Genomic DNA, 16,672 nt, shown 5'->3' with positions numbered 1-16,672 from the left:
GATGAAAATTTGGGTAATGTTCGGGGCGGGGGGAGCGATAGTACCATCGATAGTTGCCATGTTGAAAAAATTGTCTGCAGTTCTTCAGTCACTTTGTGAAAAAAAACGAAAAAGTCGCAGAATGCAATAGCCAAACAATGATATGATCAAATCTCCCTTTTTTTTTTTTTTTTTTTTTCTTCTCTCTCTCTCTCTCTCCTAATAAAACAAATAAACTCGAAAAATATGAACCCTTGAAACATCATATATATATATATATATAAAAAAATAGGATTGGTTCAGGTGGGCTTAATTATGGGAACAAAATATGGTTCAGAAATATGGTCTGGTTTGGTCCAGGCTTAATGGGTTTTGGAAGGGCCAGCTTAATGGGTTTTAGAAAGGCAGCTTAAGAAGGGAGACGGGATTTAGAAGGGGTTACCTGGTTCGATGGCAGAGGTGGGTGAATAAGACTCGGTTGATGACTGATGGCTGAAGACGATGATGGCAAGCGATGGATGGCTGAAGGTGGAAGGAGTCTGGTTCCAGAATATCGTTTCAGAAAGCAGAATTTCTTGCGATGGCTGAAGGAGTCTGGTTCCAGAAATTCAGAATATCGTTCCAAAAAAAAAGTGCGATGGTGATGGAGTGCAGCGGATCTTTTTTCTCTTTTTCTTTTTCTTCTTTTCTGTTCTTGGTGTTGTCGATTTGAATGCAGCGGTACTGAATATCAGCCAGAGAGGACGATGAGTTTCGATGGTTACTCAATTGGTTTGAAGAATCGATTGGTTTGAAGAACTGCTAAAAAAACGATGGGTTTCTCTTTTCTACGACAGAGATAGCAAGAGAGGGGAGGAGGTAAGTTCGACACTCTTCTTTCTTTTTTTTCTTAATTCCCTAATCGAGATTAGGCTCTGATGCCATGTAGAAATAAACGATTGTAGTAGAATGGCTTATTGATCCATGATCTCAAGCCCTTTATTTATAATTAAGTGGAAAGTAGAATATTACAAGGAATAGAATTCTATATGAATACAAACTCTAACTTAACTCCTATACAAACTCTTATTAGACTCCTAATAACAACCCACTACAACCTTCCTTTTTTTTTTTTTTTTGGGGGGGGGGGGAACAACCCCACAACACCAACCCCCCCAACAGAAAAAAAAAAAAAAAAAAAGAGAATGAAGATAGAGAAGGAAGAGAGGGGGAGAGGGGGAGAGGTGGGAAGTGGGAACACCAGTTGTCAAAAAGGCGACTAGAGGGTAGAGACAAGGCCCTATGAGACAACAATGAGCCTGTTCCATGAGACGTCAACATGGAAACTAACTAGAGTCTAGAAGAGACATCAAAACAGATAGCTTTCCGAATCATGGCTATGGATCTAGACGTGGAAGTCCATCTCCTAATATTCCTCTTCTATCCCAAGTGATGGATAGAAGCACCAAAAACCAACTTACCCACATGATGGCAAATAGTAGAGCCAGAAAAGGATCTTAAGATCCACCGCCAATCATGAGTAAAGCTGAAGAATAGATAGGGGATACAATACATTCAAGCGGGAATAGGTGCCATTCAGAGTAGGGACTCATAAATGACCCTTGATGGGCTACAAATTATAATTTAGACCAAACGAACTCAGAGACTAAAAACTCATTCCATTAAGCTTTAAGCTTTCAGTTCCAACGGTAACGAGCTGAAACACATTTAGCTCTTCATGGTATTCCTGTAGAGATTTGTCAGATTGCTGAAACTGAAACATCTCATACCGGTTACGAGTCATATCTTCCTTGACATTTCCTTCAACTCATTCCTCACACCTTTGCAGTAGTATGGAACACCACATTTGGCAGCACTTCCGGCTCCATATTGTTCTGTATCCAAATCAAACAATAGCATTCTCCTTAGCCCACTCATCATAATGTATAGAATCTAATGGAGGAGGAGCCTCACACCTTTGCAGTAGTATGGAACACCAAATTGGCAGCACCTCTGGCTCCATATTGTTCTGTATCCAAATCAAACAATAGCATTCTCCTTGGCCCACTCATCATATATATAGAATCTAATGGAGGAGGAGAAGTAACAAAAAGAAGCTTATCCTTGGCACCCCCCCCCCCAAAATAAAAATAAAAAATAATGATATAATTCTAACAGCCTGGTTCCATAATAAGTAATTGGTGCTCACTTTTAGACGTGATCTGGACATCAACATGGTCTCAACTCTAGAATAATCTGGGTCTCAGCAATGACACCAATAAAAATTAAAGATTAAATAATTTGATAGAATTGGGGTGCTAGAAAACCTAAGAAACAATTAGAGTGGGTAGAGTAACCAAGTAATGTCAGAACATATAACCAGCGACAGAACAAGCTGCACCAATAAAACAAATCAATACATCAGACGCTGTAGCAAAAGGCATGGATGAAACTGTCAAGACATTGGTGGAACAGCCAAATAGACATGGATGCTATTATACACCAAACGCTGTAGCAAAAGGCTCCCACAAGCCAAAAATTCATAATCTTCATATGGAAACCACAACAAAGCAGACAATCAAAATCAATGCTAGCAAGTCCTTGAAAAATCAATACATCAGAATTGTGCTCGACTCCAATGGAGTCTTCAGGGCAGCAGCAAGGATGCGATCAAGTACAGGACACTCCATTGATGAGAGGACCGTTTGCTTAATAATAGCTGCAGCAGCAGGTGACTGCACACTACAAGGTGACAATTTAAGGAAAGGGAGGAGAAAAGAAAAACAAGGCAGAGGGGGGAGGAAGCACCTGGTCACAATTGCTCTGATCCCATGTTATACCACTAGGGCCCTGTAAATAGGTTAGAGGAGAAGATGAAAGATAAGAAGAAACAGTACCTAGATTAGAAAGGAAGAAGAAAGACGAAAGAAAGAAGAGACGAAACAGACTTTCGAAGAAGAGGGTGACAGCCTGCCACTGACTCTCCAGGATATAATTAAATATTATCATACAAGGACAACAATACCCTTGTACCCACAACAATCTACTAATCACTAATAAACAGAACTGGAAACAGCCTGCAGACTGACATAAACTAAAATACTCCCTAAAACATAATAGTTTTGTGCAAGGTTTGCCTTCTCCCTTTTTTTTTTTTTTTTTTTTTTTTTTTTGTGGGGGGGGGGGGGGGGGGGTTGTTGGGGGCATGGAGGAGAGGAGAGAACAAGCACAGCCAAAGGTGGAGTGGGTCTCAGAGCAGAAAGGACAGCTATGTAAACCCAAAGTAACAACAATAAGTTTGCTCATTCAGAAATCAACAAAATACATGTCAGGAAGCAAATGAAAGGAGATCCTCAGTTTTAAAAGGTAAATTAACTGAAAATAATTAAATAAACAATAATCAGTTATAAGTGGGATAATTCCAGTATTTTAAAGGTAAAAGCATTCCTTTTTCTTTTTTTCTTTTTTTTGGGGGGGGGGGGGGGGGGGGGGTTGGGGGCGTGGAGGAGAGAACAAGCACAGCCAAAGATGGAGTGGGTCTCAGAGCAGAAAGGAGAGCTATGTAAACCCAAAGTAACAACAATAAGTTTGCTCATTCAGAAATCAACAAAATACATGTCAGGAAGCAAATGAAAGGAGATCCTCAGTTTTAAAAGGTAAATTAACTGAAAATAATTAAATAAGCAATAATCAGTTATAAGTGGGATAATTCTGGTATTTTAAATTATCAGGGAAGAAGGAAAGGTAAAAGCATTCTTTTCTTTTTCTTTTTCTTTCTTTCTTCTTTTTTTTTTTGGGGGGGGGGGGGGAGGGGGAGATGATCAAATATGAGAGTAGAGTGGAGGAATTCAAGTAAATATTAGGTAAGTCGGGGGAGTGATAAACTTTCCCTTTTCAAAAAAGGGGGGCACTTTGCAAGATCTTGCAAGTTCTCCATCTATGCTTAGCCCCATAAAATGGTACACAAATGTGTTGGACAAGAATATTCAAAACGAGAAGTTGTCAGATTTGGCATGCCTTAAAATACAAATTCACAAATTCTGGATTGTAGGTGGCAACTCAGTTATTTAAAGTTCATGCAATGGTTAAAAGTGTGTCATTGCAACCATCAGCTTGTGGCTCTGTTACATGGAAAAGCTGTAAATGTCTGTAGGCTGCAGTAACAGCCGCCTGGTGCACTGTGACTCCTTTTATTCAGGTCCAACAGCAACTCCTGCATGAGCTATTGAGCTGGCTTCACATTGAAGAATTTCTACAAAATACTACAATTTCCCTAAGGTTTGAACAAAGAATCACAACTGACATTTGTAAATGAAAACAAATTTAAATGCATGAAGATAAACAATCTAGAAATAAATATTTTTAATAAAGCTAAACAGTTAAGCAACTACCAGAATATGCACAGTAAACAATGAAATCTCACTATTTCACAAATCAACAAGAAATAATTGAGAGCATTCGCTTTAACGAAGTCCCAACAGAGTAAGATGATATCAAAGACACGAAAAACAACAATGCACAACTTAAGCAGCATCAAGAATATAGCATACCCTGCACGGTCTTATCTAGAAGATTTTGCGCTTCCTCGAGGCATACTTCTATCATATTCTGCAACATAATGAGGGAAGGAGCATAAAAGTAAACATGATTGGTGGAAGCAACCAAAAAAACACAAGAATATGGCGTATGAATTATATATAAGCCAAATCATCCAACAACCACAACAACAATAAGCCTTGTCCCAAACTAAATGGGGTAGGCTATGGATTTTTGTCTTCCAATCAGTTCTGTTTGAGGCCATGCTAGATACAAGGCCTAAGCTATGCATATCATTTCTCACCACTTCTCTTAAGGTTATCTTAGGTCTACCCCTAGCTCCTCTTGTTCCTTCAATCTGGATTATATCACTTCTCTGTACAAGGCATTTATAAGTCTCCGTTGAACATGGTTGTGCCTCTCAAATGACTTTCCTGAAGCTTATCACTTATGGGAGCAATTCCCAAACCAACTCTAATATGAGCATTCCTTATCTTATTCAATTACTCCAAAATACCATGACGGAGACATAATCAGCCAGCCTCCTAGAGCACAGTGATGATTAATATCAAAATTATATTCAATAAGCAAAAGAATCCACATTTAACTAACTTATATGTTACAATCCATGGGCACAAAATGTCCATAACAAAAGCTACAAGTATAACTGTGCATGATCAATAATAAAACCCAATCTACAGAAGCATGATCTGAAAGTCAACAACCAATTAAGAGAAAATATGAACTATTACCCTCCATGCTCTGCATCTGTCTGAAAGATTCTCCAAATCATGTTCTAATTCTAAAACTGAACTTCTCTGGAAGACAGTACAGGCATCCCTGAAACCACCTTCCTTCTCTATGTATGATAGAAGAGAATCCAGTTCTTTTGCCATCTCCTTCACCTGAAAGAGAAATTTGTTTCTCATAAGAAAAAAAAGTTAAGGATCCCCTAACCCCCAAAAGCAAAAGTTTCACAACAAATATTGTATTCCCTAAGTGAAAATCACATCTTCCATATTTATATTCAAACTTCTGATCACAGTTATTAAGGTATCAACTAGGTGCCCAGCCAGATTCCTAAGGACCTAGGCAGATGCTTGCCTGATTTTATATTGTTATATCATTTACTTAAGATATTATTCATAGATAAGCAAATATCCCATATTTGAATCATATTTATCATAGTGCTAGGCGATCCAAAGTGCTGAAGAGGGTTAAAAACCAAACCAACACAGATAAGCCAAGCAAAACATACTAGTCACCCTACCTAGGCGATGCATTGACAACTAAGACATGCATCCAATAAAAACAGTAAGAGAAAAAAAAAAATACAAAAAGGATAAAATGTCCAACGCCCCCTTGGGGGGTTCAAGAAAAAAAATCAAGAATTCTAGCAATGGGTGAAAATTTTCAACTTTTTAAGGTCCGGGAATTTTTTTCTCAGATATAAAAATTCCATAGGTCATAAAATAGTTTGACATTGCTAAAAACCAAAATTGCAATAAAATACTCATTTTTTATATTTAAAGAAGGATTATTCAATGTAATTGATTGCATTCATGCACATCAACTAAAGGTTTGCCCGAAATATAACTACTTCAATATAAATCAGATTTATGGAATCTTGGATTCGTTAGAAAGCCGCTTTTGTATTCTACCTAATACAAAAAGTCTCAAGTAAAAATAAAATCACTTGATCAATCAAATGTCTAAGAAAACAAGAACATTTCTCTTAATAGAGAACAGTTTAATAACTCATTTTCTAGGAGAAGCATAACCCAAATGTGAGACTAGGTATACCTGAAAATAACCGACTCCTAGAGCATATAAAGTTATAAACCAATATATGTTTAATTTGTTACGAACTTCCAATGGCTTCCTTCTTCAGTTTTGCTGTCTTCTATTTCTATTTGACTGTTGATGATTTTTGAAGCAGCTTAATAGCAAGTTCTAATGACTTGACATAACTCAATGTTGATTCCTGATGATGATGTTGCTTATCGTTGATTCTTTATGATAACAAGAAGCATCATACTAAAAACCGTAAGAAAAGAGAGGAAATGAAGGTTAGCGACTTATTAAAATAAATGCTTACATATTTTGAGGGCCACTCTTTCATCATATTCACAAACTCTTTTTTATATGTAATGATGGCATTTGTTCATTGATTTGCATAAATTGGATGACAACTGCAATTTGTCCTAAACAAAAGCTATACAACTGAGATACTTAAAAAGTAATATTGGAATGCGATTTAGAATACCAAGGCACCACTAGGTGAGACCTACCTAGAATGCCTTGGATCACCTAACACCTTGACAACTATGCTTCAAAGTTCATTGTACTGAAACTATCAGGTAAGAAAAGAGCTGAGATGCTTTATAAGGGTTAAGATGGACATTAGGTTTACTCCTACTTGCTGAGGTCCGACTCTATTTGGGCTGCTCACCTTCCCTTAAACCAATAAGAGCTCTTGCTCTCTCTGCCATCTCCACCTAGATTGAGGACTGTACTTCCACCTTCATCTGGCTTGACCCCTAGAAACCTTCAAATATCCTCTATAACATCATGTGCTCATGCCAAGTCTATGCGACTTGCATTTCCAAATTCACTCTGTTATCAGAATTCATCCAAAACAACTCTCTGGTAGACTGGTACCCCCATCCCCCTCCCCCTGAGTCTCTCTCAGGTCTATCACAACCTCCCTCTACACCCCATCCCCCATGACTGCACCATCCGGCACTCGTCCCCCACTGGCACCTTCTCCACTTCCTTAGCTTGGAACCTTTCTGAACACCTAGTAGTCAACGGTCGCCTAGCACCCCCTGGTTTGATTCAAAGGCTATACTCCCTATCATGCCTTCAAACACCTCACTATCAACTCCAACTACACCCTTTGCCAAAATGGCTCTAAAGATGTTAACCATCTCTTCTTCTCATGACCCTTCTTCCAAACTCATGGGGGAAAGCCATCGCTTCCATTTGGCCCCACTGTAGACGCCTCTTTGGCTTCTCCAGGTATTGGTTATGGCTTTTGTTTGTGATTTGGTTGGCAAGTTGGTTTTTGGTGCTATGATCTCTCACTTATGGAGGTAACGCAACCATTAGAAGTGGACTTCCAAGTCTAGATCTTTGGCTTGATTTGGAAAACCATCTACTTTGATGTCTCTGCTAGACTTCAAACACTCCCGCACCCATTCGACACCCTAAGGAAAGGGCTGATTGTTGTTACTTGGGGTCCAGCTCCCCCTTACTACCTCCTAGTTGGTTGCAGCCCCCCTCTCTCTCTCTCTCTCTCTCTCTCTCTCTCTCTCTATCTTCCCCTATTTGTACATCCCTCTACTTTCTTTCTCTCTTCTCCCCACCCCCTTTTGGGGCTTTTTGCAATGAAAATTTTTACCCATCCAAGAAAAAGGCAAGAGGTTGTCAAGGCAATTTTATCAAGTCTCCATCTTCACTATATAAATAGTAGCATGTATTAATTAGAAAATTAAAAATGCAAGAACCCCTGCACAGTATTAACCAAATGATAGCTGGGAAGAAGCCGCACTCAAGGCATTCAAGTAATTGTCAGGAACCATTGAAGCTTTCACACATTGCCATACTTATATGAAAAGGGAGCAGGTTCTATGGACAGTACACCCATACAGGATCCATGGATGATCATCAAGAGGTTCATGGAGAGAGAGAGATCTCAGGACCTCGTGCTGATGCGTCAAGTTTCAACTGAGCTGGCCATTTGGCAAAACAAAGCACTGGAAAATCCAGGGCTGCAATTAGGGTGTATGGACTACCAAGACAGTACATAGCAGGGTATGATCAACTTGTGTCTGAAATTGACATATGGCAAATCCAAATCATTACATTGATATATAATACTCAGAATTTACATCAGTCCTCCACAAGGCAAAACTACGTCTGTCATCCATATTTCTTTATGGGTAATCACGTCCATAAAACCTTTTTACCTCATGAAAGTTACCAATTCATAGAAAAAAAACAAGCTTCCAATGAAAGCCAAAAGCTGGTTAAAAGTCACTACATAGTAAACCACTAAACAAGGGAAGAGGAAGATTACAGAACAGCATCTGGCTACTTAAAAATGAAAAGAAGGATGAACATTACATTCCCAAAATGTTTCGAAAACTCCATATCTGAATTCAACACCGCTGAAGATGGGGTAGTTCTGTTATTTTCCTTCGTATGATGTAACTTACTACTCAAAGACCTTCCTAGCACAGAATTTTCCTGCAATGAGAATGAAGAGCTGCATATGGGAGGCACAGATTCAGCTTTTCCCACACTAGTAGTAGTTCTTTGTACTCCATTTTTTATGGATCTACCAGAAAATTGGGCATTTGAGAAGGGATCAGCACTATAGTCCTTCGAACTGAGAACCTTACCACCAGAAAGATCAGATGAATTTATATCGGAACTTCCATGCACTTTTCCTGGAATAGAACCAGAATTAGCGGATGAATATCTTGCATTCAGGTCACCTGAAAATGTGAGTTTCCCAGTGGACCATGAACCAGATGCAGCACTCTGAAAGCTTGTTGATTCGAACTTTTCGAAAGAAAATTTACCTGGCTCAACATGATGGAGCAAATTCTTATTGGAAAGATTGGAGGTAGATGTGTCACTCGCAGCACTCTGAAAGCTTGTCGATTCGAACTTTTCAAAAGAAAGTTTACCCGGCTCAACATGATGGAGCAAATTCTTATTGGAAAGATTGATGGTAGATATGTCACTCACTATATTCCCATCCGAGGCTAAACCAAATTTCTGAGGTTCTGCCCACCTGAAGGCTGAACTCAATCTCTGTGAGGAAGGTGGATTAAGAGATGATTTCCCTGAACTTGTGCTTTTCTGTCTTGAAATCTGTGACTGTTCTGCATCTTGACTATGCTTCGTAGGATCTGTATGTTTATTACAAGTTTCAGAAGTCAAAAGATTCGCAAAAAAATTTCAACTACATGGTTTTGAGTTCCTTTATCCTTACGGGAGATTTCTTCAGAAACAAAAGAGGGTTTTGATGTCACATTCAGCACAGGAGGTTTCAAGTCAATTTCCTTTGCAATAGTCGCCCTTTCTTTTATATCACGTTCTATACTAGTTTTTTCTCCTTTAACATCTGAAACTACCTTTTCCTCGCTGTTTTCTTCTATCCCTAATATCTTGGATGTATCACTTCCCAAATGTATGGATGCTGAAGAATCCTCTTCCTCATCAGAAAGGGAAACGACAGGTTGTGGCAGGACTGGAGGTTCAGCAACACTGCAGAAGAAATTAATTAATCAAACAAAAGGAAGTGTTCTTTTTTTCTTTAATAAACATATCTGGATGCCACCAAAACCTATCTACTTTAACAAAAATAGGTAATCAATATTAATATTTCAGGGGGGGTTGCAGGAAAGAAGCATTAGCAACAATAAGATAGCTTCGTGAGACTACCTTGCAAAATGGAACATTGTAAGCTTTCCCTCCAGAGTGAGGCACAGCAAAACACAATATGGTGAGAGTTCCTTGTTTACTTCGTTCCCCAACTCAACTTTCATTTTGTCATTAAAGGAAACTTTGTCAACACCAATCCCCATGATCAAATTATCATCACCATTTTCTGCAACAATAAAAGCAAAGGTAATGGGAATTTTTGTTATTGACAAAGATTAAAGTCCATCATATGATCAACAAAAAACAGTTGCTTGGTAATAAAAAAAAAACCATCAATAAGCCACGATTAATGAAGCAGTACCTCATTAGAAATTTCAACTCTAAAAGCAGTGACAGAAATCAAGCACCACAGTTTAAAAGGGAAAACTGGAAAAGCGGCATAGAGAACAAATAACAATGGAAGATGTAGATTGAAAGGTAAGTGAAATACTCAAATAGAGTACCATACCATGTGCTGGACTACCTTTAGTCCATAATTTCTTCATTAGAAACAAAGCTGGTGCAACTCAATACAAATGTAGGTTTTCAACTTGATTTTGGTACGAAACAATAGATATGAAAAAGCAGTACTTAGATCACAGATGACTCATTTTGTGAATTTTGTGCAGTTGCCCAAGCTATGGTATGTTTAATCAACTCAATAGGAACACATGTTCAATTGATTTCGGTACAAAAGGATACAGTTAAAATACACTTAAAAAGTAGTCCTTCAATTGAGACGACCCATTTCATGAACTTTGTGTGGTTACAAAAGCCGTAGTATTTTTAAGCAACTCACATACATTTCTAGCCTTCTCAGTGGAGCAACTGGTTGGTAAAAACTTCTATATACACACAATGACAGTTTTCAACATCTGAACAAGATTTGTATGAGATTCAAACTTCAAAGAATATCCCTTTCCTCCAAGGTTTCAAGTCTTCTTGAAACTCTATTTGGTACTAACATAGATTTGGAGGAACGGTTTTGTAGGGTCTCTTAACCCTTAACCTAGGATGTACACTTGTACTTAGAATACTGTACATGGAACACTTGACATTGTGTAACCATTACTCATGCAATTTTGTCTCTTTGGATTCGGATGTTCCCCTGGCCTCCAAAGAAGGAAGCTTTCCTTGGCAAAAATCGAGAATCAAATGGCACAACCTTGGAGACTCAAATTTTGCTTATTTCCACCAATCCTTGAAAGCCAACACAAAGGCAACCCCATCCCTTGCCTGATTGCCAGAGATGGAACCTCCCTACTCTCTCTTCAAGCCATCAAACCAAAGCAGTCTCCTATTTATCTCCAAGCCGTCTGCACTGATTAGTAAATTCAATCAATTGTTCTTTCCCATAACCAAATAATAAAGCCCCTAGTCCTAATAGCATTAGTATGGGCTCTTCCTCTCGTGCTGGAAAATCATCGAAGCTAACAGCTAACCTCCTCAAGGCTATCAAAATCTTTTTCTTCCCCCAAAGTCGAATCAAATGGATTAATCACAAGTTTCTGTTGTATTATTGCGGGTAAATTTCTTCTCTGTTTTGAAATAGCCTATGGCTTTGAGAGAAAACCCCACCTTCATTTGTCCTCTTGAAAATTGACATCTACAAAACTTTTGGTTCCAACGGGTGGGACTTCATCCCCAATATCCTACTGAAAATGGCCTTGCCACCCATCTTTGTCCATTGGATCCATTCTTGTATCCACTCCTTTGTTTCTTAAACCTTGTAAATGGAAGCCTGGCTGGTTTTCCGTGGATATGTGCTAGGACTGCCCCTTCTCCACCTCTCCATTCTTCCTTGCCCTCAAGCTCCTCTCTTGAACAATTCAATCCAAACTAACAAGTTTCTCATCTTTCCATCTGTAAATGCAAAGCTCCAAGACTTATCCATCTAGCTTCTGTTGACAATCCCATAATCTTCTCTAAGCCCGGTCTCTTGTCCATCTCATCCACATTATCATTGTTACAACTCGTCAAGAGCTTTCTGAGCCTCCACATCAGGCTTCTCAAATTCCACCTCTTCCTTGCAAGGATGTCAGACTCAATTACCTCAGCCCTAGAAGGGTAAACTACTATGCTAGGCTGGTCATTTTGAGCTGATCAGTCTCCAATCTTCCTACATTTGCTCGTGCAGCATATCTGGCCTCTCCAAATCAACCATTTAAGGCCTTGGATCACTAAATTCTACTACCCATGAAAAGGAATTGAACCTCTATTGCTCCAACACCCCCAGGTGGTCTTCTATTTGAGTCCCCAAATCTGAAGGCCATCTTGGATTGAGAAGATCAAGATTCCAATAATATGGGCACACTCAAGTTTATTTGCATCTCAGGCTTGGTTTGATTGGAGAGGATCCAGCACCTCCGGCAGGCGCAGAACACTGATACAATATCATCATATGACTTCTAGAAATAGGTGGGGATAGTGTTGAAGATGATGGACCCTATTATAAAGGTCCTACATATGATGGACTACTGTATGAAGGGGCCCACTATGCTCCATCTGTACGCAGCCATTGAGGCCACAAGAGAGGTCGTATATCAAGTAAATCCAAGAGGTTACAAGAATTTTCTGAAGATCATCGACGATCAATGCACTGCACATCTGATGCATCCACTACCTTAACCCCAAATGCCAGTGCAACAACCGTGTTGGAAGAGTTGTAGAAATCCTAGTTTGTGTCTAAAGGACACAATAGGAGCTCTATTTATATTCAAAACTTACCAAATACAGAACAAACTAAATATTCCTAGTGTGGTAATCTTAAAAGGAAAAATAAGAGATCCTAGAAATCCAAGTATTACCCTTAAGATAAGATGGAAAACATAGAAATAGAAAGTAAATCTAGAAAAATATATCTAACACCTCCAATTTTGTCTTACAACACTCCCCTCCTCAAGTTGGGGCATCGATATTTATCATGCCTAACTTGCCAATAATACCACTAAAGACCTTGGTGCTTAAGCTCTTTGTAAGCACATCAGCCCGCTAATTGTTTTGAGGTAACAAAAGTAATATGAATCAACCCAACCTCTTTCTATTCTTTGATGAGATGTCTATCAATCTCCACATGTTTGGTCTTGTCATGCTATACTGTGTTGTGAGCTATGCTTATTGTAGACTTACTATCTGAGTACAACTATACAGGAACCTCCGAATCTGACCCCATCTCCTGAAGTAGCCCTATCAGCCATAATACCTCAATAATGCCCTAAACAATTGCAATAAACTCGGCCTCGACACTAACAGCTACAACCTTTTCCTTGCTTCTCCAAGTCGCCAAGTTACCTCCCACATGCACACAATATCCAAAGGTATACCTCCTATCATCTGAACATCTTGCCCAGTATGTATCTGTATATGCCTCAATCTTCAAGTATCCATGAGCTCAAACCAAATTCCCTTTTCCTAGATTGACATTCAAGTACCTCAAAATACGATACATTGTGTCCAAGTGAGAGTAGGAATCAAGCATATACTAGCTAAAAAGACTAACTAAAAACATGATATCTTGCCTCATATGAAATAGATAAATCAATTTTCCCACCAACTTTTGATATTTTGTCTTGTCAACCAGTTCTCACTCGTTTGCCTTTTAATGTAGGTTATGCTCAATAGGAGTTTCAATAGGCTTACACCCTAGCATCCTAGTTTCCTCGAGAAAATTCAGTGTATACTTCCTTAAGAGAGACACACCATTGGCGAATATGCCAACCCCATCCCTAGGAAATATATGAGCATCCCCATGTCTTTGATCTCAAATTCAGTTCCTAAAAAAGTATTGATTGTTGAAATCTCATCCTCCTTGCTGCCGATGATCACAACATCTTCTACATATACTAGAAGTATAGTAGCGTGGGGAACATCTCTTTGGACAAACAAAGTGTGGTCTACATTGCTCTACTTATAGCTATTAGAGATCATGGCCTTATGGAACCTTCCAAACCCCGCTCTCGGTGATTGCTTCAGCCCATAAAATGCCCTCTTCAACTTGCATACTTTCCCATGAGTCTCCTAAGTAAAATACCCAAGTGGCACATCCATGTACACCTCCTCTTGAATTTCTCCAAAAAAGCATTCTTCACATCTAACTATTGTAGACTCCACCCTTTATTCACTGCACATGAAAGAACAGTCCAAACGGGGATCATCTTGGCAACAAGGGCAAATATCTCCTAGTAGTCAATGCTATAAGTCTAAGTGAAGACTTTGGCCATAAATCTTGCCTTGTACCTCTCAACAATCACATCTACCTTGCGCTTGATAACTAATACCCATTTGCACCCAACAGTCCGCTATCTTACAAGCAAATTCACCAATTCCCACGTATTGTTTTTCGCCAGAGCTCGCATTTCCTCATCCATGGCTTCCTTCCAGTTTGAGTGAGATAAAGCTTCCTAGAAAGTGTTAGGAATAGAAGTGGAGGACAAGGAGGAATTGAAACTTTAAAATTCTGAGGACAAGCACTAATATGAAACATAATAAGAAATGGGATATTTGGTGCAAGTCTGCGGCTGCTTTCTCAATGCAATTGGTAAGTCCAAAGTAGGATCAAAAGAAGGGTCACAGACATACTCACCTAGACGAAAGGATTCTTCAGGGCTAGGAAGCGAAGCTTCCAATTGGCTCAGTTCAGAATGGGTCACTTGCTGCTTTCTTTGATAGGTCTTCAAAGGCCTAGACTCCCACTACACGTCATCCACCACTTGTTCCTGTTCAGTCACTCCATCTTCCAAAAGGAGGGTCATCAGCAGAAATCTCAAGAGAAATATCGAAAGGAAATCAACACAGGAACCTCTTCACTAAGGTTCTCCCCCTGAAGAGGTGTGGGCGAAAAAGGAACTTGTTCCTAGAACACAACATCCATAAAGACAAAAAAATTGACGAGAACTTGGATAATAACACTTATACCCCTTCTGTGTACGAGGATAACCCAAGAAAATGCACTATAACCCATAAGGATCCAACTTACTATGAATGTGGTGGTTTCGGACAAAGGCAACACAGCAAAAAACCTTAGGTGGTATTGTAAAGGCTACTGTCCTAAAAAGAAACTCAAGGAGGCAGCATTGGACTAAGACTCAACAAGGTATTCAATTAATCAAATAGCTACAGCAAGAACCACATCACCCCAAAACCAAGGCATATGCATAGTAAACATAAGGGAACGTGCTACCTCAATTAGATGTCTGTTATTGCACTTGACAACCCCATGTTGAGGTGGAGTGTCGATGCAACAAGTCTGGTCTATGATATCATAGTCAACTAGGTAAGAAGGCAATGCTTCACCCCAAGTACTCAGTCCCATTATCCGTACGAAGGATTTTGACGATAGCACCAAACTGAGTCCTAACCTTATTATGAAAATTTTGGAAACATGAGAAAACATCACTCTTTTGGTAAAGTAAACCCATATGGTCCTAGTGCAACAGTCAATAAATGAAATAAACCACCTATAACCAGAAAAGAAAAAAGAAAAAAACATGGTCTGAGATCGACCCAACACATCAGAATGAAGAACTAAAAAGGGAACAAAACTACAATGGTCTAAAATAGGGTAAACATGCCTAGTCTATTAAGCTAAAAGACAAGCCTCACAATGAAAATCATTCAAATTAAACCTTTTACAACTTAGACAAAATGGGTAAAGTGAGTTGCAGAGGTCAAGATGAGTTGACGATGGGTTTTGGTGAGTTGCAGGTCAAGCAACGATTGTTGATGGGTTTTTTTTTTCTTTTCGTGAAAAGTGATGATGGTGCTCTATGAGGGAGAGAGAAGATGATAAAGGGTGCTCAGTGATAGATCAGAATAGGCTTTGATACCATGTTGGAAGAGTTGAAGAAAACCTGGCTTGTGTCTAAAGGACACACCAAAAGGTCTATTTAAATTCAAAACTTACCAAAGACAGAACAAACTAAGTCTTCCCCAATGTAGGAATCTTATAAGAAAAATAAGAAACCCTAGAAGATCCTAGTAAATCTAACTTCAATGTGGAAAGCATAAAAATAGAAAGTAAACCTAGAAAAAATACATCTACTACCAGTCTACCACAAATTCTGTCCTATAACAAACTGTTTGGGGTTAAGCAAAAGGAGCTGCTTGAGGCGGTCATGATCTTGGTTGCAAAGTTGAAGCTAGACTCGATGGTCCAATCCCAGTGTAACATTGAGGTGGGATAGTGAGGACTTTGGAGTTAAGACCTACAAGTTTGTTGGAAGTATGATTAAGGTTTCCTAATTGGAGTAGACTCCTCTTTAGTTATACTTCTATTCTATTTGCTTTGTATTTCCTTATCCTACTCAGAGTAGGATTTACTCAGATTGTAACTATAAATACCCCATTGGGGCCTATGAATAAGAATAACCTTCTGAGCAATTATTTCTTCAAATTCCAACATGGCATCAGAGCCTAAAATCGATTAGAAAGGAATGATCGTCTCTCTCTCGCGATTCTACGACTAGGCTTGCTACTGCTGCGACTACACCATCGCTGCTCTTCAACTCTTCAGCATCCATCACTTCCAGCAAGTGGCTATTTTTTTCCTATTATATTGTCGTGCAGAAGCAGGGACCTGTTTGTGATTTTCCATAACTTCAGAATCAGAATCAGGAATCAGAATCAGAATCAGAATCGAATTAGAATCAGAAGAAAAGAAGAAGAAAAAAAAGAAGAAAAAAGAAGAAGCAGAATTAGCTCATATCATATCATTACCCAGACTTGTCATTACTTAGACTTGTTT

At 39.0% G+C, this 16,672-nt stretch overlaps 1 protein-coding gene across 3 annotated transcripts in view; it reads right to left on the bottom strand.

The window, feature by feature from the left end:
- LNO1 (Nuclear pore complex protein) overlaps positions 1-16,672 on the bottom strand; it is a 92,161-nt gene that overhangs the window by 15,720 nt on the left and 59,769 nt on the right. For 2 of the 3 annotated variants that reach the window (XM_089138895.1, XM_089138896.1), the window contains 6 exons: positions 9,952-10,117; positions 9,500-9,774; positions 9,084-9,416; positions 8,623-8,996; positions 5,247-5,399; positions 4,509-4,566 (listed from right to left, as the gene is read on the bottom strand). In XM_089138895.1, the coding sequence (XP_088995021.1) occupies positions 4,509-4,566; positions 5,247-5,399; positions 8,623-8,996; positions 9,084-9,416; positions 9,500-9,774; positions 9,952-10,117 (1,359 nt within the window). The remainder of the gene's footprint in view (positions 1-4,508; positions 4,567-5,246; positions 5,400-8,622; positions 8,997-9,083; positions 9,417-9,499; positions 9,775-9,951; positions 10,118-16,672) is intronic. The other variant, XM_089138897.1, reaches the window with a different exon arrangement.

Source organism: Hakea prostrata, chromosome 10 (genome assembly GCF_041222555.1).
Source record: "Hakea prostrata isolate BN-2017 chromosome 10, UWA_Hpros_2, whole genome shotgun sequence".
NCBI classification, from domain to species: domain Eukaryota; kingdom Viridiplantae; phylum Streptophyta; class Magnoliopsida; order Proteales; family Proteaceae; genus Hakea; species Hakea prostrata.
The sequence above is the reverse complement of the archived record's forward strand: the minus strand, read 5'-3'. Positions and strand labels throughout refer to the sequence as shown.